Source organism: Leuciscus leuciscus, assembly GCF_965113295.1.
Source record: "Leuciscus leuciscus genome assembly, chromosome: 2".
In the NCBI taxonomy this organism is placed as follows: Eukaryota; Metazoa; Chordata; class Actinopteri; order Cypriniformes; family Leuciscidae; genus Leuciscus; species Leuciscus leuciscus.
The window spans coordinates 50,654,313-50,677,120 of record NC_138726.1 but is presented as its reverse complement, the minus strand read 5'-3'; the positions used below and the strand labels follow the sequence as shown (position 1 = coordinate 50,677,120).

Here is a 22,808-nt window from a genome sequence, read left to right as displayed (position 1 = left end):
ATTTTAAATGACAGACAAGACAAGCAAACAAAAGGTGAAAAGGACTTCGGTACAACAGATGTGGACTGAAGAGGGAAGCAGAATTTATTACAAATTTTACTTGTCCTTGGCTTAGTTGTAAAAACTAACAAACTATGTTTGTTAAACTATACATGACCTTTGATATTTAATCCTTGTGCTTTTTTGCAAACCTGTTTTCTATGTGTATAGATATTTGTCCAACATAAATTACATTTTATTGTACATTTATAAACTCATGAGGAAGAACAATCAATACCCTATTCATACAGAAATTCTTAAGATAAAAAGGAAAGTCAAAAAAGGGTAAATGATTGAAGATTAAAATAAAGATATCAAAATAATATATACATTATGCAGTGCAACAATTTATTACAAAAAGAAAGCAATTTTTTTGCAAATTGCACAATCTGTACAGATACTGAAAACACAGGTCAAAATGCAATTCTTAAGATATATATTCCAGTTGTTTGTGCATGTGAGAATGTTTTTCCATATCTTATTTTGTAACCTCATTTACAGGTCTTTCCATGATTCTGAATATTACCAAAATTAACAAGTACGTTTAGTGAGGCTCAGTAGCACATCAGCAAGAAAAGGGTAGAATCAACATTTCATTATCCTCCTATCACTAAAAAAGATATTAATCTACTACATATGACTATAACAAAACTGATAGTACTTACAATTCGTAAGAAAACATAATTTTTACACACATTTGTGCAAGGAAGATCAATAAGGCAGGAGAAAAATATTTAAAGTCAGGTCTCAGTTGATCAAATGATAAATATAATATATATTTAGTGTACAACTGGTATGTGTTTAACAAAAGTATACCCATAATAATAAATAAATCAGCCATTCCTTGGCTCATCTCAGGTTCATAAAGGCAGGTAATGCAGCAGAATAAAAGAATGCGTTTCATCTCGACTGTCCTCTGTCAGTTCACTCACGTCTTTAGCTTCAGTTTTAACCGGGCAGTTGAAACTCTGTTCAGAAAAATTAATCATAAAATGAATTATTTCTTATTTTCAAAGCCAGACTGAATATAGATCTCCCTGTTACCTGTAGGAGCTCTGCGTCGCTGTTGAAGCTGGTGTGTGATGAAGTGCTCGCGGACGGCCACCTGCTTATCCCAGGCATCCAGAATGCCTTGACGTTCAAGCTCTCCCAATGATAGTGTATTAGGATGCACCTCCTCAATGTGAGTCTTCGCCCCGTCCACACTGAGGGAGTACTGCTGCTCTCCACAAACCATACACACCAACAACGGGTTGACAGGATCAGAGTCCATGAGGTAGACGTTTCTCCACTCGGCCTGTGATAAAGGTCCTTCCATTGCATGATTTGGTGCAACGCTTGACTCCTCTTAAAGGTGGTAAAAGATATAGTAAGAGAAGTTACCAGATAATCATTTAAACTGTTTGGCAAACTAATGGTGTGTATTAGAAAATTAATTTAAAAAACCTTGGAGTGCAGTTTGACATGGCTCAGCTAAGTAGTCTAGTTGGTCTTCTGATTTTATGCTGTTTGAAAAAGAAACCAACATTATTATTTTTGATAAGATAAATGCAGTCTTGGTGAGCATAAGAGACTTCTTTCAAAATCAACATATATCATCTTACTGACCTCAAACTTTTAAACAGTCGTGTATAAAAGTGAAAAAAGACATCTTATTAGAAACAATTTTTTTTTACTACTACTCACCTCTGAACAACTGCTGATACGAAACTGGTGGTGTTCTGACCCTAGGAAGAAACAAAGGTAAGGATAATAAACATTAAGTGACTTAATTTTCAAACATCAACTGTGGTCGGCGAATGGCAACACCTAATCTTAAACATGCTCCTTGGAAGTTTAATGTTTAAATGCAAGATTGTAGTTGAACAACACATTCCAGGGCCCAGTTGGGGCCCCTCTCTGACTGCAACAGTGGAGAAAGGTTTGCTACACTTTGACTGGATCTTGGTGGACAAACAAATGTCCAACACCATCAGATTAGGATGCTAGGACAACTGTCAGGTATCTCTTAGAGGGCAGGAAGAAGACCCCTTGGACCAAGCCTTGGAAGGACAAAACGTCTCATTGGTTCACATTCAGTTTCTGCCCTTCACACATCTTGAGGCTGATCACTTAGTGCAATAAAAATTTCATAGGACATTATGGATGCAGCAGTGGTGGCTGAAACAAAAGAATCCATTCATAACCATGTATGGAAACTGATGTAAACTACAACATCCATTTCATACTTATTCAGAGAAATGAGTATTCTCAGTGACAGCTATTTGTGGTACAACATCTTACACAAACTCAGCTGTTAATGTACAAATGAATGCATGCATGACAGTTTCATCTTTTTCCATCATGTTTGGACTCAGAACATTGCCAAAGGTATTCTGGTTGTGGTTTGGACAATGAGAAATGCATTGGTAAAACTTTTAAGACACTGTTCTAACTGTGTGCTTTAGATCATGCAAATGAGTTATACAGGAGAATGAAGGGTGGGCCACACTGTGTGTCTCTCCTCTGATGCCAGCAGCCAATAATAGCACTGGAATGGAGAAGCGCCCAATTGCAATCTCCTCCTCATCAGAAAGGGATAACTGTACCCTTTGAACATATACACTCCTTGTTCTGAGTCTCCGGTCTGTCCAGAGAGACTCTAACAGATACAACCTCGTTCTGAGTCTGTGGCCTATAAAGGTGAGCCATTAACAGACACACAGCTCTGAGTCTCTCGTCCAATGAGAAAGTAACAGACAGCCCACGAGGGAAGAGACATTAACAGATGAACAGCATTCTGAGTCTCCGGCCTGTGAAGGAAGAGACAACAACCAATTCCATGCTCTGAGTCTCAGGGTGTACTCACACTAGGCACGGTTGCCATGAACCGGGCCCGAGTACGATTGTCCCCCCTCCCCACTCCCCTTCTGGCCTGCACTCACATAGGGTTTCAGCATTCGTGCCGGAGCACGCTTACTTCATTATGGTGCGACGGTTTCGGGATAAACAGGAAGAGCGGCGCTCTCACTGAACACAATGGAGTCCAGCACGGTTAGCGCTCACACTGCATGCGAACCGCGCCCGAGTCCAACTGAACCGTGCTCTGGCCCACCTCTTCCAAGCGGGCCAGGGCCGGCTAATCGAGCCGCGCCCGGGCACGGTTCGGAGCACTCACACTAGTCAAACGAACCGCGCTTTGGTGGTCAAACGCACTCGGGCACGGTTCAAACTGGCTAGTGTGAGTACACCCTCAGTCTGTGAGAAAAGAGACATTAACAAAACACTATGTTCTGTAATAACAACTACAGCACGTCCCGAGTCTCCATGCCAGAGAGACAAATGCGGATTGACCAAATTCTAAGTCTCTGGCCCAGAGAGGCAGAAAACACATTTTCAACAGGGTTAAGCTCAGACAAATAAACCTTCACTCCAAGGCACCTTCGTTTGCATGTTCCAGATTTTTAAGGGCCTTGTGCACCTACTTCAGGGCCTCGTATGCTTCACATTCAAGGCTTTTGAAGCAGATTCCGGTTCCTTTCCCCACTGCATCGTTACCCAGAACAGCTGGAACCAGTGGAAGACGACCAGTGCTCACTCGACCACGTGGAACGTAAAATATCACTTAACCAAACCTCTTTCCAGAGACCTTGGCATTGCTGTACAATATCAGTATATGGTTTTCTAATTTACTGCTGATGCTAGTTAATAAATAATCTTTACTGTCAAGGTAACATTCCTGGCTGATGCCTCGCAATAACAGAAGGAAAAAGTCATCTGACACTCTTAAGAACTTTTTTTTTTTAAATAATTAAAAGGGCCTCATTCACTGCAAATATTCAGGTCAAGTTACTTGGAAGAAAAACTCTGGTATCTCACCATCTTGGTCCAAACACAGGACCATGTATTATTTTACTCCTAATCAATTACAAAACTCATCACCAACATGTTGTCCTGAACATTCTTCCTATGTTTTCCATGACTCTACAGTAAAGCCAGAGCACATATATGCCTGGAGGCACTGGGGGCCCCACACATGGCCTCTGTACACGGCCCCAAGTACAAACATGCCTCCAAAATGTTTCTGTGATATTCTGGTGCTGAGGTATGGCTGGGGCCCCACATGGGGCCCCGTGAACACTGCTCACATTCAAAAAAGCCTACCCCCATGTGTCAGTGAAATCCTGGTGCTGAGATATAGCCTGGGCTCCCGGGGGGACATAAAGCATGCAGTGTTATTATTAGAGGGTTTTGGTATACTGTGGTGTTTGGATGTCAGTGTAAACTCACCCTCAAGTAATTTTAAACCTGTATGACTTTCTTTCTTTGGACCACAAAAGTCCGTTTGAAAAATGTTTAGTTAATACAATGAAAGTCAGTGGGGTCCGATGTTGACTTGCATTGTATTGGCAAAAACAGCTGAAACAGATATTTTTTATGTTTAGTAGAAGAAAGGAAATCATAGAGGTTTGAAACAACATGAGTAAATGGTCCATTTACATGCGTGAGCCCCTGACAGTGAAGAGCAGTTCAGTTTGTACAGCGCTGTGCAAACCACAAATTGGTTCAACAGATTTGTCACAAAAGTAAACAAGCGCATGATCAGTGGGATGCGTGCGTGGGTATCGCAGTCCCACTCAAACTCACAGCGGTACTGCACTTTAGTCTTTTTGCTTTTAGAATAATCTGTGAATAAAGGGGGATGTTACTGCGTTTTTTTAAATTGTGTTTTTATTCGCGTCCCTTTCTTTATCTGCAATTAGACCACCGTTCAAAAGTTTGGAATCAGTAGGATTTTTATTGTTCTTGAAAGAAGTCTCTTATGCTCTTATAAGCCACATTTATTTGATCAAAAATAGAGTAAAAACAGTAATATTATGAACTATTTTTATCATTTAACATGACTTTTTTCTATTTTAATATATTTTAAAAAGTAATTTATTCCTGTGATCAAAGCTGAATTTTCAGCATCATTACTCCAGTCTTCAGTGTCACATGATCCTTAAGAAATTATTATAATATTCCAATTTGCTCATTAAGAAACATTTCTTATAATTATCATATAATTATAATTGTGCTACTTAATATTTTTGTGGAAACAATGATAATTTTTTTTTTTTTGGGGGGGGATTCTTTGATGAATAGAACAAAAACAACAGCCTTTATTTTATATACAAATCTTTGGTAACATTATTAATGTCTTTACTGTGATATTTTGATCCATTTAATGCGTCCTTGCTGCATAAAAGTAGCCTGGCTCCGCCCTCCTGCGTACTTCCGCTCAATTTTATTTCCCTTCAGTACTACGTCTGGGATTGTGGTGTATTCTTTGGTTTTCTCCGATAATTTTTTTACCGGTCCAATCAGCGAACAGAGGGAGTGGATGAGAACGATGACGTTGAGGTCGTGCACTAGTTTGAGTTGTAGGGTTACGTCACGACCAAACATTAGCGATTGGTGAAAGATCCAGAGTGGCTCTGGGCAGATCCAATAGTTTTAAACTTCAACAGAAAACCCGCCTACAAGGAAGTTAACGCTTGTCAATGGAGAGAGGCCAGGCTAGCATAAAAGTACATTAAAAACAAATCTTACTGACTGCAATCTTTTGAATGGTACTGTATATACATAAGATCAAATACATCTATAAGGTTAAAAATAATAATTACCGATGCCTGGCCTTGTGAAGGGAGTTTTGCCTTCCGAAGCTTTCTTACATTTGCTGCCTTTCTTGCTCTCTGCTCCTGTTTCTTGATCCTCCATTGCATGCGTCTTTTACGTATAACCTCCTGTGGATCGTTTTGTGGATTTGATGTCACCACTATCTGGCTTCTGTGAGTTCTTGATTTATCTGTAGGCTGTGTCTGTGGACCTGGAGATTTGGTGCACCTTCTTCTTGTCTTCTGAATGGGGATCTGTCTGCATGTGGAAGTGTCCTGGGACATGGCTAGCAGTAGAGTTGTGCTGGGTGTTTTTTTCTGGGGAGTCTGTGAAAGGAGTGTAGTTTGATTTCAGAAATGATTCTAATGAGTCAGTTCTTGTTAGTGAATCAAACACATAAAGCTTTCAACAAAATGTTTATACTTGGTATTAAGATGCATTTTGGTCGATGGGATCACAAGTAGACAACGCTAAATACAGGTGCAAACGGGGTCTAAAAAGTTTTGAGCTTGTCCACTTTTCAAAAACGCATTAGACCACATTTGCTTACCATCTACTCTCGGCCTACTGACCTAATGTGTAAACATTATGGGCAGCGCGATAGCCAGACGGGATTTAAACTTTGTCGGCTGGAGACCCAAGTTTAGTTTGAAGACGAAAAACGTACCAAGCACAATGTTCTCTCATCATTCTTGATTTCTAACACTCACTCACATCGTTCGGCTGGTCTTGCGGCTGTCAGAGCAGAAACGAAAGCTGCTGCTCTCCGTATGTTTTTCCATTCATATGCGAACTGCGCAAGTTTATTTTGTCCATTAGATCGAAAGACCTGAAGAAGAAAAAACGCCCATAGACCCTCCCCTCGAAGAAATCAGGATAAAAAAGACGGATTAAAACACCAGGTGTAAACGGGAATGTGTCTCCCATGTCTACTTGTGATCCGATCGACCAAAACGCATCTTTATACCAGGGATAAGGGCCTCAGATTTAAATCAGGTAGTTTCTTACTAGTTGTTCATATGACAACATATAGTTAATGACATACTGTACATTATGCAGTTTGTCAGTGGTATTTTATTAAAGTAATTTAATGTAATGTTACCACAGTTTTTTTTGCGGTTCAGTATTCTTGTTTAATATAGAGTTAATGCCAAAAGGACTGGGAAGAGTTATTAAGACACATATGTAAGCATTACTGGAAGAACTGTTTTAAGATTAAAAAGATCTCATTATTTGTCAACCAATATTGGTCAACCAAATTGATGTTTGTCCTCCATGTTTATTCCTTAAAATAACTAAAACAATTGGTAAATGTAACCATTATGGAACTGGGGTAAAAAACAACAACAACTCACTTGACCCAGACCTGACATCAATGCTAAGCAAACATCAATGCAACTCACCTGTGGAGCCAGATTGCGAAGAACAGCATTTTTGGCTGCATCCTCGTTGGCTTTTCTGGCCCGCTGTTGTCTCTTCATTAACCTCCAATACTCTCGCTTTCGTTGAAGCTCATCGCTCTCACCAAGCTTCTGATTTTGCAAGGCCTGTGAAGGGTAAGACTGCTTGGGATCTGCTCCATCATCACTGAACGTCTGGGTGTTTCTGCACTGAGGTTGCACAGCCACTGGAGAAAGGGCATGACTTCCATCTGCAGTGCCTTGGCAGAAGTTATAAGACATTTGATGGCTAGTGTCCTCTAAGGTTAATGCTTGAGGACTCAATTTGATATCTTTAAGGCTTGTATCCTCTGAGACGTTACACTCTAATAAGACGTTTTGTAGTAAAGAAATATTTGGCTTTGCATTTTCAGATGTAAGAAGGTCATCTTCATTTAGCCGAAGAGGCTCATTTGCACACTTAATATGCATTTCAGTGGCATTATTGTTTTCCGGTGTGCAAACTGATTCCTCCAGAAGCTTTTTCATGGAGGCCACAGCCTGAAGAGTGGTGGCATGATGGTTCGCAGCTGCTGGAGGTTCAATGTGTGACTCTAAGGATGGACAGGGTGAAGGTTTGTCATCTTTGATACAGGGAGTCATTTCTGGGATGGAAAATACAGCGTGTATAGGAGGATTGATGTGTTCTTTTATTGGGGTTAGAGCACTGGTTGAAGAGTCACAAACTGTTTTGGTAATGGATGAAGTAATACTGTCCCTTTTGTTTGACTTCTTGTTGTGCTCTCTCTGCTTTAACACCGAAACCTTCGACCTAAGCAGACCATTTCCTAGCCGGGCAGCCCGACTAGCCCTTTGCTCTCGTTTCTTTATCCTCCAGTACTCCCTCAAACGAGCAATCCTTTCTTCTTCTGTTTCGGACTGGATAGTGACTGTCATACTGCCCATAACTGCACCTCTGTCCAAGCTAGACTTTACCAGAGAGTTTTGATTAGCCTTGGAAACATTGCATGGAGCGGAAACTAGCTTTGTGACTGGATGAGCATCTGAATATCGGGGCGAACTTACTTGAACCTGGAGTCTTACCTTTTCGATGCATTTCACATTGGAAAAGTCGTGACTCGCAGGTAGAGAAGACTCAGATGTTGTCTTCGAAGTGGAGATCGCCACTGTGCCATCTTCTTGGATAAAACCACCAATTGTGTCAGAGGAACTTGCAAATGCACCTGCTCTGCTCACTTGAGCCCCACACATCTGATTGTAACTGTTGTGGCAGCGTCTCCCACGATGCTTAAGTGCGCCTTGTTCCTTCAATCGTGCTTTCATCGCTGTAGACAGCCTTGCTCTCTGCTCACGCTTTTTAATTCGCCAGTACTCCTTCTGTCTGGCATGCCGATCCTCGGGAGACTCGACTTTGGAAGCGCCAAGGAAAGAGTTCCTTGTTGGCTTTTGACAACGTCTCTTTTGAGTATGTGCAAAATGGGGCACTTTGGATTTGTTGAGAGCTTGGGTAGTACTTGAGGATGGTTGCAAAATACCAGAGGATGAAGCAGTATGGTTTGGTTTAGTGTCCTGAACATGTAGTTGTGTCCGAGAACCAATACATTTTGCTCCAAATGACTGTTGATTGAGGCATTTGGGATTCACTGAGTTGAGGTTGATTCCTCTAAAGGCCTTAATGTTAGCAGGAGACGAAACATTCACGATACAGGAAGATTGTCCTTGTCCGAGACTCCTTTCTCTGTCCCGAGCCAGCTTTGCAGCACGCTTTGCTCTCTGTTCCCTCTTTTTGATGCGCCAGTTCTCTCTACGCTTAGCAGCCATCTCTTCTTCAGTCATAGCCACTCTGGTGTTGTGCTTTGAAGCAAAGGCACATGTTCTTCTCTTAGAGATGTGACTGCGAACGAAACTCTGCTCTTTACGAACCTTACATTCTGCAGAGGTCAAGGGTCTGAGACAGTTCTGAGGCTTATTTTGGTTGTTGTGCACTGGTAAAACCATGGGTACATGGCTTTGTGGAGATGTTGCTAATTGTTTGCCACTAAGGGATAACATGCCTGTTTTAGTTTGAGTACGAATGCTATTTGGATGCAACTCGATGCAGGTTGTAGGCCCTGAGTAGCCTATTGGACAGAGAGACTCAACTGTTTTAGCATCTGTGTTTGATGACCCTGTAACTGAGGACTTTATTTTTTCATTGTCCATTACATCCTTCAGGGAATTTGTGCTTGTTTCTGGGAATTTAGGTAGGACATGTTTGAGCTTAGTCTTTTGAAACCATTTCTGTTCTTGGCATGGCACCATAGTTGCGTTACACTCAGATTCTGATTGACCTGAGCTGGAAGAGTTTCTAGGAGCATCAGTATCTCCAAGTTCATGATTATCTAGAGTGGGATCATTGTCGACTTTGTGAATCTGCAAGGAGGGCTCATCACTAACAAAGGACATGCAAAACCCCAGATTTTCATTTTTGGCAGATGACTTTCTTGCCCTCTGCTCTCTTTTCTTGCTCCTCCAATACTCCCTTTTGCGGGCGAGAGCGACATCATCAAACTCTGCTGCTGGTTGATAACGACGTTTAGAGAAAGTTTTGCATGACATGGCTGCTGATTGGCTATCAACCGCTGGATTACGTCTTCTTAGGCAGGGCAAAACCTGCTCTAAACGGGATTTTTGTGGGGTCACATCTTTCATTTAAGCGAAGCGGTCTCTCAAGGTCTTTCAGTTTAGATTGATTTTGCATGCAGTGCTTGAGGCATATGGTCCATTTTTCAGAAAAACCAAGAGTAGGTGACCTGTAGGGAAAACAAAAACAGTTAATGAATTAATCAATTTGACAGATTTGTAAAACACATAGATCTCAGAATGTTCACTAACTCATAAGTATGAGGCTACACTTCAGCAACAAATTAATAAAATGGAAACCAACTAGAATTAAAATTGACAAGGGTAATTATTTAGAATAGTAAAATAATTGTACACATAATATTACTCCGTACACGGTTAAAAAAAACAATATGATTAAAAGCACTGGCTTTGATGTAACAGTCAAACAACTGAAATACATGAGGAATAAAACAGCACAACATATAAAAAATTTTTTTTTTTTAAATGGTATCATATATGCAAATAAAATCTATCAAATAAAATTTATATATCCAAAGTTGATATGCAAAGGTAAAAAAAAAAAAACAAACAAAAAAAAAAACGTAGCTGGTTCTTCCGTATTATGTCAAATAGGCAACATTACAACATCCACCACATTCCATTGCTATAGCAACCACCCAGAACACATCAGCAATAACGTAGGGATGCAAATACACATGCCATATATATTTCAAACTGTGTAAATAACCTAAACATAACTTTTTGTAAAAGTTTTTTGAAACATTAAAGCACTGATTTGACAATCCAACATTCAAAGATTATCATAATGAATTTTACTTTTGTAGTTCACATAAAAATTTGATGTGAAATATTCCAGATGATATAAACAGATTAAGGGTTAAAAATAGTGGACGTAAAAGGGAGGATGGAGGACGGGGCCCAACAGTGCACTTGGTTGGTGGTTGTGACAAAATCCTTAATTATGATATACGTGACCATGAAGAAACAATGGCTCCCTGTAGTCGTCCACAGACATGAAACTCAGGTTGGGACCCTCCAATACATTTAGTCATTTAGCAGATCCTTTCATCCAAAGTGATCTACAAATAAGGAACCTTGCCATCAATTTATCATAAGAGCAATATACACGGGGCATAATGCCAGGTTTCAAGTGAAACCTAAAGTAGTACATGTAGATACTAAGACTAATAACCAAATAAGACTCATATGTGGGGGGGAAGAGGAAGTCTGGGGCCCCGGGGGAATGTGCCTCACATGCTGTGTCTGCAATTCTGACACGTATATATAAGGAACATCAAGCACTGCCTTAAGTTGCAAGCATTGACATTAAAGCAATTCAATTTAAATCTATGCTTCAGAAAAACACATTTTTAGAAACTTTATTCAATATTTCTTGTCACTTTTTTAGTCAAGAAATATCTGAAGACAACCGGAACTTGGTCCGCAACCATTACAGCATTTAATGGTCACTTTATTTACCTCCATCTTGGTACTTTGTGCTTTTCAAGACAACTTTGCGATTTTGTATTGCAGCATTTTTTGTTACCATCTCTTTATGTGGAATCATATTTTAGTACTGCTTGCAAGTTGCTTTTCATAAAAACATATGCAAATATGAATAAATGTAAATATCAGTGTCACACATGGAGCTCAGAAGTAATTTACCAAAGTTTGTTTAGTTTTTTATTAAGAGCGGTTGATAACATAGCCTATTACAAGTATCTGCATATGATTGGCGAAGTGCACTATTGCATGGCATTTTGTGAAGCAGCTACTGACAAAACTACTCCTAGTTTATTTCTGGAAGCTTACCTTTATACAGAGACTACTTATTCCTACCGGCCTCAGTTATTGCAGATGAATCAGCAGATCACTTTATGAGAAAAAAAGAAAACATAGTACAGTGAGTCATTTTGAGTGCACAAACAACAAGTTTGAGATTTAAGAACTATGACGAAGAAGATTTTCAATAATATACTTAAATTTCAATTTGCTCTTCATAGATTCAAAAGTCTTCTGGACTACTGTTTTGGTGCATTTTTGGAGCTTGATAGCATTTACATTCACTGTTTTGGAAAGACCGGCCTGCACATTCTGCAAAATATGTTGTTTCTTTTATTCCAAGGAAAAGAGAAAATATTTTTAAGTAAACAATGCCCAATTTTAATTTTAATTTTTATTAAACTATTAATATAATAGGATCAATTGAAATTATATAAATAAGCTAATATTAATCAAATAAGTAGTAAAGGATTACTTAAAGGGTTAGTTCACCCAAAAATTAAAATTCTGTCATTAATTACTCACCCTTATGTCGTTCCAAACCAGTAAGACTTTCGTTCATCTTCGGAACACAAATGAAGATCTTTTAAATAGAATCTGAGCCAGCTCTGTATTCTTCATTGACAGTCTAACACTTTGATGCTTCAAAACTAATCCATATGAATTGAGAGGTTTAGTCCTAACTTTCTAAAGAGACACGATCAGTTTATTCACATATTATTGAATAATTATCAGCAGATCAGCAAACAGAAACAGAAACTCAACAGAACCTTCTTGACGCCCGAGAACAAACCTTATCAGTTCTTGCAGTTTTTCAAACGTGACGCGTAACACAAGAATGAACCTCATTGGTTCTTGCAGAAGCTCAAACGTGCTGCGTAACACAGGATTGAACCTCATCGGTTCTTGTGGAAGATCAAATGTGCTCCGTAACACGAGAATGAACCTCATTGGTTCTTGCAGAAGCTCAAACGAACCTAATTGGTTCTTACAGAAGCTCAAACGTTCTGCGTAACACCAGATTTAACCTCATTGGTTCTTGCAGAATTTTGAAAGTGATGCGTAACACGAGAATGAACCTCATTGGTTCTTGCGGAAGATCAAACGTGCTGCGTAACACAGGAATTAACCTTATTGGTTCTCGCACGTCAAGGGAACATGCTTGAGCTTCCGTTTACCAAAACTGATGTGTGAATTTATTAATGTTTATATTTGAATAGAAGTCTAAATTAAATCTGTTCAGCGTATAAAGCGATCATGTCTCTTCAGAAAATTTGGACTAAACTGCTCAATTCATATGGATTAGTCTATGAACTTTTTGAAGCGTCAAAGTGGTAATTGCGTAGCTGTCAACAGAGGAACAGAACACTCTCAGGTTTTATCAAAATATCAATTTGTGTACCGAAGATGAATGAAAGTCTAACTTGATTGAGAGTAGGCCTAATTAATGCCATAATTTTCATTTTTGGGTGAACTATCCTCATTGGTCCTTTAACTAAACTCAAACAAAGCTCAAATAGGGGACAAAAATGTTGCTGTCACTTTAAATCTTGTCTCACAATCACAGGCTGATGATTTCTGTTGTGAGTCCCTCTGCCTTTCCAACTCTCGTTTTGATGTCACATTACGTATTTATTTGTTCAAAAAGCTCAATATAAAAAAAAAAATCAATATAAAAGGCATCCTATAAACACTGGAGTGATTTTACTGTGCACGCTGTCTCTGTTTCCAGTGTACGACAGAGACAATGTTGTCTTCCCTATCTGCCTTTCTCACGAGCTGCTGTCTGTCCGTCTGCGCGTGGACTGTCGAGTCTTTATAATAGTAAAAGCACTCGGCGACAAGAAGACAACACCGAGTGCGTGAAGCATGCGTTTGTTTTACCTGGTTGTGACACATAACTTTCTTTAAGCTCGGTCTCAGGACACTGCAGTCTCTTCCCGTAGGACCTTTCTTTCTATCGGTGCCTTGACAACGCTGAAAGTACCAGGATGTAGGAGCTTTTACAGCATGTGCGGCTAGAGTCTTAAAGCAGCAGCGTCCCTCACTCCTTAAAAACAATTACGTTTGCATTTACAGAAAAGAAAATATGAATCAGGTGCAGATGACGCAGCCTAATTTTTTATTTGCTAATATCCTATAAACATTGCATTACTAAACAAAATAGCATTATATTACATATATTTAAGGGTTTTCAGTTTAGGTATGAAAACTGTTTACATAAAGTTAAAAAACAAACAGATGCATTGTTTAATGCACACTGATATATGAAAAAAAATAAGTCAATGAACATATAAATGACATTAAACTGTCATTTCATATAGAATAAATGTATTTTCCAAAAGCATGTCTGTTAATGTACCAGGCATTTAGAAAAGAAAATAGTCTATTTTATCCCATTTTATGATTAATGAATTCATTAAATATTAGATTGTGTGTACAAAAGCATAACTTTGTTTACAATCTGGTGTAAAATATAATATTAAGATAAAACATAACAAAAATGGGCCCCCGTGTTGCACCCGTCACTACATAATAGCCGCTACTGTCTCTTTAAATTTACCCAGGAGCCCCTAAAGGAGCCCCAGGGGCCCCTAGCTCGGCTCTCCACCCTGAAGACAAGCAGAATATCTAAATACAATCAGGAGACCGCCTAAAGTCACCGACCATTTGACAGATCTTTCCTCCAACTTCGATCTAAACGCGACGTGTATCGTCACGCAAAGTTAAGTTTACTTAAAGCAAAAAGCAAACAGCGGTGAGGCTCCAGTGCAGAGACAGGCACTGCACACACTGTAATGGGCGAGTGCGTGTTTCAGATATTTAGTCAACCACCCGACGAATGCATCTACGAAATCCTCCGGTTGTGACATTTCTACGTACAAAGAAGCGAATCCTGTACGTTCAAATAACACAACACAGGTATGGATGAAGCGGAGTCCAAAGAGTCGGTGCACAAAGCTGAGCAGACAGAATCTCGCTCATTAATACTAAAAGCTGAGGAAGAGGAGGCGACAGCGCGGCGGGGACACTTGGGGGATCTCTCAGCAGGTAAATGTTGTGTTAAGCATTGAAGTTTGACCATTAGATCGACAGCTCCATGTTTTGAAGCGTTAAAACCCGTGACGAACAATAGCAGGCAGAGGCATGGCCCCTAATCTTTCGGGCTCCACTATAAACAAAGGCAAAATAACCATGCTGCAAATGAGTACGCGATGCGCTGTCACCATCTAGCGGGGATACAGCGGTACTGCAACCACGCCGCCGCCCCCTTGTTGTGCTCAAAATAAGGCCCGAGTGAGGAAATAACACATTTTCACTTTAATATTCATTTACAGTTATTATAAAATTATGCTAAATTATTATTCGCTTTAATATTTGTCTTACATGAAAAATAATTTGAATATTTTCAGCAACAAGATAATGGTCAAATTAAAATATGATTAGGCCTACTATTATTATTATGAGTAGTAATAATAATAATAACAACAGCAATCATAATAGATAAATTGTAATAATTGTAATATATGCTGACTGATTATTTATAGGTTTATGCACAACATTGGCTTTAATATTGATTCATATTCATCATGATGATATATGATATATGAAGTTTCCGCCTATCAGCAATAATATTAAAACTAAAAACTACTACTACTAATAATAATAATTTTAATATGTGCTGACAGATATATGCAAAATCTCTTAAATATGCATTTTATAGTCATCATGACAACATTTTTAATATTTGTATATTTTACAATATAAAATAACAAAAAACAAAATAATTTGCATATTTGTCTAATAATTTTTTTGGCTTCTCTTCAGTTGCAATATTTGAGAATGACTTTTAGACCATCAGCAACAGTCCTATTTATTTATTTTTTAGTAAGCAAAACCATACAAACTGATACACTAAAGCAAAAATGTGACTATTTAAGTAATAATAAATAAATATTTTATGTGCAATACAACATATGGAATGTTCTGAATATACTAGACAGATAATTGTATTAAGGTTTATGCACAAAATGCGGGCTGGTGAAAAGATATCATCACTTTAATGTTAATCTCCATCATTACGAGTATTAATATTTATTGACATTTCCCTGTAATTGAAAACAATGTCATATTTTCCCATGATCATATTTGATATTACCTTACAATTGATCAATGACACTCTCTTTTTATGTCCTCCCCAGGTCAAGAGGACGTGACCAATGGTCTCACATCTCATGATAGCCAGGAAGCTCCAGTCGCCTCTGTTTGCTCCCCAGGCACCAGTTACTGGTGTGTCACTGAGAACACAGACACCCCTTTCCTTCTGTCCCCCATCCCAGGACCATCCACGCAGGAACCCCCTCCACTTAAGCTCGCGCCCGGCCGAGACCATCGCCGCTATTACCATGAGTACTGGCGCAGCGAGTACCTCATGGACTTCGACCCACAGAGACAGGGGATGATCTGCATGGTGTGTGGCAGTTCGCTGGCAACCCTGAAGTTAAGCACCATCAAGAGACACATCAAACAGAGGCATCCGTACTCCCTGCTGTGGACCGAGTCCGATAAGGATGTGATCAGGTCGGGATGGGAGAGTCATTTGAGTCGGGACAACAGCCAGAGGCCGTTATGCCCCGATCCAGATGTTCCTCCAGAGTCAGAGGAGATTTTGGATGTGGACAGGCACTCCACAGGTCTGTGCTAATATTTCTTTGTGCTTCTGTATGTTTTTAAAGCCTGAATATCACGGAACCTCACAAAACATGTCTTAAGGTTAGAAAAATCAATAATAATAAAATCAATAAATAATATAAAACAATAATTAATATATCAATAATAATATATAATATTAAAATTATAATTTTGCTTGAAGAAAAATTTTCCAATCTAATATTATTTCCATAATATTATAATATTTATTATTATAAATTATATAATTATATTATATTATAATTTGTAATATTACATAATTATATAATTTTCCATGTTTTTCATGACAATGCAGTGTTATTTTAGTATCATTTGAGATACTAATATTGTTTTTATTAATATTATGAATTCGTTTTTATTTTTATATTTTCTGGTTTCATTTTAATTTAATTTAAAATTAAATTAATTTTGTTGTATGTTTTTTTACATTTTAATGTCATATGTCTATAGACATGTCTATATAGTTTTTATGATTTTGTATTTCAGTTTTAGCTTTAGTTATTTTAGTACATCAAGTTAAACTAAATCAAAATGATAAACTGAACCTAAAATATTATTTTATTTCAGGTAGCGAAAATGTTTTTTTTTAATGGTTTTATGGTCACTTTTTATGTTTTTTGTTAACTATAATAACTCAGATACAATGTGGTATTTATATTAAATATTAATTATAAATATTAGAAACAATCATATAGAATTCTAGAAAAATATATATATATTACATTAAATGACATATGTGATCAGTCTGTGTGTGTGTAATTTTATATTTTTCAAGAATTTAGTTTATACATCATGGTAAAATTTTTATTAAATAAAAATCACTTTGTCTGGGCAGGATCATTTTCATTTCTGTAATGAGAATTTAATGAGGATTAAAAACCAAAATGTTTAAACATCCAATTAGATTCATTTATTCTATAATTACTAGTTTTTAATCTCTTTTTGAGATGTTTTCTTTTTTTATTGTATTGTGCTTTGAATGTGAGAAAGGCATTTTATAATAAAAAATATATTTTTTATTATTACTATTATTATTTTAACATTATTTTACACAAGTCCCCCTGTAGTCAATAATTGTAGCCCTTAAAACTCATCTTTGATCACCAAAATTACATATTTAAACACAAGCTCTACACCCTTGCTTTATTTAGTATATGCAGAACTTAGAATTTAGTATATTGCTTCATTTAGTATATGCATGCAAATGAGCCCCGCCTCCACTCACTCACACCAGCTCAGAGATCCACTCGTTGACGTGATTGGTTACAAGGTAGTTTGTGACGTCAGAAACACCAGCGATTTCAAACCGCGTTTTTGAGACTGTCTTTGGTTCACTGCAGTTTTAAAGAGAAAATACTCAGCAATGGTGTTGACTTATTGTCGAGCATATTAAAAACACCACATTGACATATAAACAACATTAAAAGCTTTATTTTCACCACAGGGGGACTTTAAGATTATTTAAACCATTCTTCGTATCATTCTAGGCAAGACTGGTGGTGCCGTCTCTCCGGTTCCTCAGGCCCACTCTGGGTTTAGCAGGCTCACACCATCCCCTCCAGCCTCCCCTGTCCAGGACCCCGCAGGACCCACAGCTCAGGTGATGGAGCGATACCTAAACGACTCGCTGCACGCCTGGTTCCGCCAGGAGTTCCTGATGGAGTACCAGGCGGAGGAGGGCCGTCTAGTATGCATGGTTTGCAGCTGTCTGTTGCCTTCTCTGCACCTGGATCACATCAAGAGTCACATGCTGGATCTGCACCCCAACTCTCTGCTGTACACCGCTGAGGAAAAGCACTCCATCCTGCAGACCTGGGCCAAGATGCACGATGAGGGTAAGAAACAAAACAAAACAGAGGAATTCAAACGAGTTTGTGCACTAAATATACTAACTGAATACTATTGTAAATAATATGTTAAAAATATCCCTAAAATGTTGTGGATTAATTGCATACACAAGGTGTTTAACTGTAAAATCCAATTAAACAGAAGACCAGATAAATGTGATATTGTAGATATTGAATAAAATGCAATATTTACAAATTATATATATTTTCTATCTAATTTATAGATATTGTATATATATAAATCTGTTATCTGAATCTTGGGTCTTCTGTAAATATACATAAATTGTGGTCAAATGTCCTATTGTCTTTGGCTAAATGTTTTTTTTTACAGTCTTTAACAAAGATGCAATTGCTTCCAAATATCCTTTTTTTTTTTAAACCATGGTAAAAAGCAAAACAAAATAAAGTTTAAGGATTTGGTCAGATATTCTACATGCTTCTGTGAAACCTGTTTAATTAAAAAAACATAACTTAAATTGAATACATGTCTTTTTGCATTTCTTTTTTTTTTTGTCATGCAGAATCGCACTCTTTACAACCTCAAATCAAATCAGAACCACTTACCAAAGAAATAAACGTAGATGGTTCAGCCTCCTTCCTCCCTCTGAACGTGGATCCCATTCAGGGAAACTTAGGGAGTTACACAAGAGGAGATGAGAATCCACCAGACACTGGCCAGAGATCACAGTCTCTACCTTATTATCCCCGAAAGAGAAGACTGAAATACGGCAGCCCCTGGCGTCTCCGCCTGGATTATTTGGTGGCGTACGGTCCTCCGGATAACCCGCTCTGCTACTGTATGGTTTGTTCTGAACACCTGCCTGTGCCGAGAGTCAGCAACTTCCGCAAGCACATCCAGGAGTGCCATCCGGAGACAAGCGGCCTCAGCCGGAGTGAGAGAGATGCTGTGGTCAGTGCCTGGACGAAGGAGGAGAACATTGACACGGCCACACTGAAAGGGCATGGTAAGCGCAGACAACACTGTAGACACATCAGATGTAGAGAAAAATAGACCAAAAACAAACTATCAAATTAAATGCCATTGACCATTTTGTATTAAAAGAAATCAACATCAGAAGTTAGAACAAAAACATCAGTTTTGTCTTCTCCCATAAAAAAAATCTTTAAAGAAAGATTACTTTATCTGAGAAGAAACATGGATTCTCTGAAAACTAAAGGATATTTAGCTTCTGAATTAAATTTACCTTGTTTTAAGGATGCAAAGATATTCAAGACGTACATGTTCATCAATGTCCTTTAAATTACATATTACATATCACATTATACTGTGTGTTATAGGCTAAAACCACATCTCTTTCCTAGTGCTTTCAGTTAGCCTTCACTTAGCAAGCTTACAGCTTGATAACTAAAGATTTTTAGCGTCTCAGGCAAATGTATCTAGTTTTAAGCATGTAAATATATATTTAATAAACTTAATCACTAAAGTATGATCAGTAATGTAGTTTAAATGACATACTACATTATATTCCAGAAGCTAAATAGTCATATATCTTGTGCTTTCATTTAACCTTTGCTTAGCAAGCTAACAGCTTGGAAACTAAACTGGTGTATCTTGTTTTAAGGATGTACAGATATTCAAGATGTATATTATAATATATATTAGGATATACAATATATATTTTATATTAAAACATTATATTCCAGTAGCTAATTTATCTTGTGTGTTCATTAGCCTTTGCTTATCTTGTTTAAAGGATGTAAAGAAATTCAAGATGTACTTGATCATGAAAATATGTTCATCAATGTCTTTTAAATTACATATTACATATTATCACCGTATTCCATAAGCTAAAAACAAATAAAACATCTCTTTCCTAGTGCTCTCAGTTAGCCTTCGCTTCGCAAGCTAACAACTTGAAAACAGATTATTTTGCTTCTCAGATCAATATATCATATATAATTAATCATAAAATATGATCATTAATGTCTTTTACATGACATACTACATTATATTCCAGAAGCTAAAATTAGTCATTTATCTTGTGCTTTCATTTAGCCTTTGCTTAGCAAGCTAACTGCTTGTAAACTAAACTGGTGTAGGCCAGTTGTTTTAAAGAGATATTCAAGATATACTTGATCATGAAAATATGTCCACCAATGTCCTTTAAATTACACCTTACATATCACATTATCTGTCATAAGCTAAAAACAAATTAAACATCTCTTTCCTAGTGCTTTCAGTTAGCCTTTACTTGGCAATATAACAGCTTGAAAACTAAAGATTATTTAGCTTCTCAGGAGAATTTATCTCATTTTAAGCATGTAAATATATGTTTAATATACTTAATCTTGAAAATATGATCGTTTGTCTTTTAATTTAAATAACATACTACATTATATTCCAGAAGCTAAAAACAGTCATTTATCTTGTGCTTTCATTTAGACTTTGCTTAAGCTAACAGCTTGTAAACTAAAGCTTATTTAACTTCACAGGTAAATTTATCTCGTTTTATGTAAAGATATTCATGATGTTCTCTACTTAATAATGAAAATGTTCATAAATGTCATTTAAATGAGATATTATACTAAAAATAGTCACACATTTCTCTTTCCTTGTGTTTTCAGTTAGCCTGTGCTTAGGAAGCTAACAGCTGACTAGCGTAGCATAAACTGGTTAAGAAAGATGTAAAATTGCTTATGGTTCTGATGTCGGTATGTTACAGTTTATGGATGAACTAAGTGTTAGTTTTGCATTGTGAAAGGAAAATCCTGCTATAAATCAAATATCTTGTTTAAAATAAATAATGTTTCTCTTTTTTTCTTCTTCTTTTGTTTGGAACTGAAGACTCAAAAAGTGGCCCTGTCACCACAAACACAGCTGTTGACACGCAGGTGTCGCCTGTGAAAACCACAGAGCAAGGAGGTGAAACAGAAGACAATAATAGCACAAATATCACACCATCAACACAGACGACTGGGCGGCACAGGCACTACCCGGGGAAGGACCAGCGGCGCAATTACCAGGCCCGCTGGAAGATGGACTTCCTGATGGATTACGACTGCAGTAGGCATGGCTTGATCTGCATGGTGTGTGGTGCTACGCTCGCCACGTTAAAGGTCAGCACCATTAAGAGACACATCCTACAAGTGCACCCACACTCGCTGGACTACAGCCCGGAAGAGAGGCAGCTGGCCCTGCTTTGCTACAACCAGATCTCTGTGCACTTTCATTCGGAGGACTGTTTTTCGGGTTCCAACCACGGCCATAAAGAGAATGCTAATGGTAATGCTTATGTTAATGCCGAATGCACTTCAAGCCAGAGCACTTAATTGAAAGAAAAGTTGTAGGGATGAGTTTTTGACATCCTGTTTTTTGTTTTCCTTCACTCAGGAAGTTTGCTGCGGGGTTAAACCAATTTTTCTTTGTTGAAGGATGTGGCATTGTTGGAGAATAATTGTCCCTTTGTCTCTAACAAAGTGAATTTGTTTGATAAATTTAAAAAGAATATTTATGCTTGAATCACTTTTGAAAGTGCAACCAGTGTCATTTAAAAAGAATTTATGTAGTTCCCAATAGGTGATTTTACTGAACTTATATTTTCTTTTTCCTGTGGATAAGCACTCTTAAATGCATTTGTACATTCATTGCTTTTTTTGTTGACTGTGGCAAGACTGTTACTGATTTCAAGCGCTTGGCATTTTGCATGACGTCACACATTACAGTGGACAATATTATTTTACTCACAGCACTTAAAATGGGTGTTAGGTACAAGTTTTTGGGATTGTTACTTAGCAATCACAGAGGGAGAATAAAATCCATGATTTCAAGTACCATTTTGTCAATCACATTTTGAAAGAAAAAGCATAAATATAATATAATATATGATTTATAATGTTAATGTTATATAATATTGGTTCAGTTAACCAAATGTTAATGTTATATAATATTGGTTCAGTTAACCAAAAAGTTATATTGAAATAAAAAACGTATGAAATTTCTGTTTCTTTTGAGCGAGATCCTTTTCTCAGGGAGCAGGATTTATTCAACAGTAATTTTCTGTTACTGCATTTGTTTGTACAGTCTTTTTTATATATTGAATTTAATCATAAAGGTGCAATTAATTTCAAAATGAGACTATGCTGAATGGATGGATAATGCATGCATGTTCTCCTATCTCTAATCATTAACACTTCCTGGTTGCATTTGTTTAAAGATATACTGTCCAGCATGAAATGGTCATCAACAAACACTTTTTTTTGTTGTTGCTGATTTGTTACGCCTCACATAGTTGCACTGGACATTCACATGTCTATGACAAACAGTCATAAAGGTTCAGTTCTCTCTTTAACTCTGTACAGAGTGAACTGAAACTCATGATGTGTCAGCATTTTCAAGTGGTCGACATCACATGAGGACAGCCTCTTCTATTAATGCCATTTTTCTTGACCAAATGCATTTTGGAAGCACTTTATGTGTAAATCCCTCACATCTTTATATGGAGATTCCTGTAAAATGACACTCAGACACATCAAGAATTACACATAATTCCACATAAAACATACTGGATTCATCAGATGTATATATGCACACTTCTTTGGATTATTTAAATATTCCTTTTGAGTTTCTCTTTGTGTCATTCACTGCAATAAATAATAAATGTCCATTCTATTGATATGGAAAGCCTAGTTCTTTAAATGATTACTTGAAAACATTTCCATTCATTTAAATTAAATTGTTCCTTTAACATAAGAAAACAAAAGTTTGGGCCTCCTGCATTAAAAAAATACAGTAAAAACTGTAATATTT

The 22,808-nt window shown here is 37.5% G+C and overlaps 2 protein-coding genes across 3 annotated transcripts; one reads left to right on the top strand and one right to left on the bottom strand.

Annotated features, from left to right (window-relative positions):
- Nucleotides 1-366: 366 nt before the first annotated feature.
- LOC309487759 (uncharacterized protein) lies at nucleotides 367-13,507 on the bottom strand. 2 transcript variants are annotated; one of them, XM_082155567.1, is made up of 8 exons: nucleotides 13,368-13,507; nucleotides 11,514-11,574; nucleotides 7,080-9,868; nucleotides 5,685-6,002; nucleotides 1,726-1,766; nucleotides 1,486-1,544; nucleotides 1,084-1,386; nucleotides 367-1,007 (listed from the first exon to the last, which is right to left on the bottom strand). In XM_082155567.1, exons 3-8 carry the CDS (start codon nucleotides 9,765-9,767, stop codon nucleotides 988-990), a joined length of 3,429 nt encoding a protein of 1,142 aa, XP_082011693.1. In that variant the 5' UTR covers nucleotides 9,768-9,868; nucleotides 11,514-11,574; nucleotides 13,368-13,507; the 3' UTR covers nucleotides 367-987. The 2 variants fall into 2 exon arrangements, with proteins under 2 accessions (XP_082011693.1, XP_082011692.1); XM_082155566.1 differs by having other exon boundaries at nucleotides 367-1,386.
- Nucleotides 13,508-13,987: 480 nt separating this feature from the next.
- zfta (zinc finger translocation associated) lies at nucleotides 13,988-22,676 on the top strand. The gene is made up of 5 exons (XM_082161192.1): nucleotides 13,988-14,534; nucleotides 15,686-16,177; nucleotides 17,681-18,028; nucleotides 18,562-19,005; nucleotides 20,847-22,676. The coding sequence occupies exons 1-5, from the start codon at nucleotides 14,408-14,410 to the stop codon at nucleotides 21,329-21,331; spliced, it is 1,896 nt and encodes a 631-aa protein (XP_082017318.1). The 5' UTR covers nucleotides 13,988-14,407; the 3' UTR covers nucleotides 21,332-22,676.
- The last annotated feature ends 132 nt before the right edge of the window (nucleotides 22,677-22,808 follow it).

Coding starts and splice junctions, on each gene's coding strand:
- zfta (XM_082161192.1), top strand. CDS start 14,408: ATGGATGAAGCGGAGTCCAAAGAGTCGGTGCACAAAGCTGAGCAGACA. Junction 18,029..18,561: donor GGCCAAGATGCACGATGAGG/GTAAGAAACAAA, acceptor TTTGTCATGCAG/AATCGCACTCTTTACAACCT. Junction 19,006..20,846: donor GGCCACACTGAAAGGGCATG/GTAAGCGCAGAC, acceptor TTGGAACTGAAG/ACTCAAAAAGTGGCCCTGTC.
- LOC309487759 (XM_082155566.1), bottom strand. CDS start 9,767: ATGAAAGATGTGACCCCACAAAAATCCCGTTTAGAGCAGGTTTTGCCC. Junction 6,003..7,079: donor TTCGCAATCTGGCTCCACAG/GTGAGTTGCATT, acceptor CTCCTTTCACAG/ACTCCCCAGAAAAAAACACC. Junction 1,387..1,485: donor ATGTCAAACTGCACTCCAAG/GTTTTTTAAATT, acceptor ACCACCTTTAAG/AGGAGTCAAGCGTTGCACCA.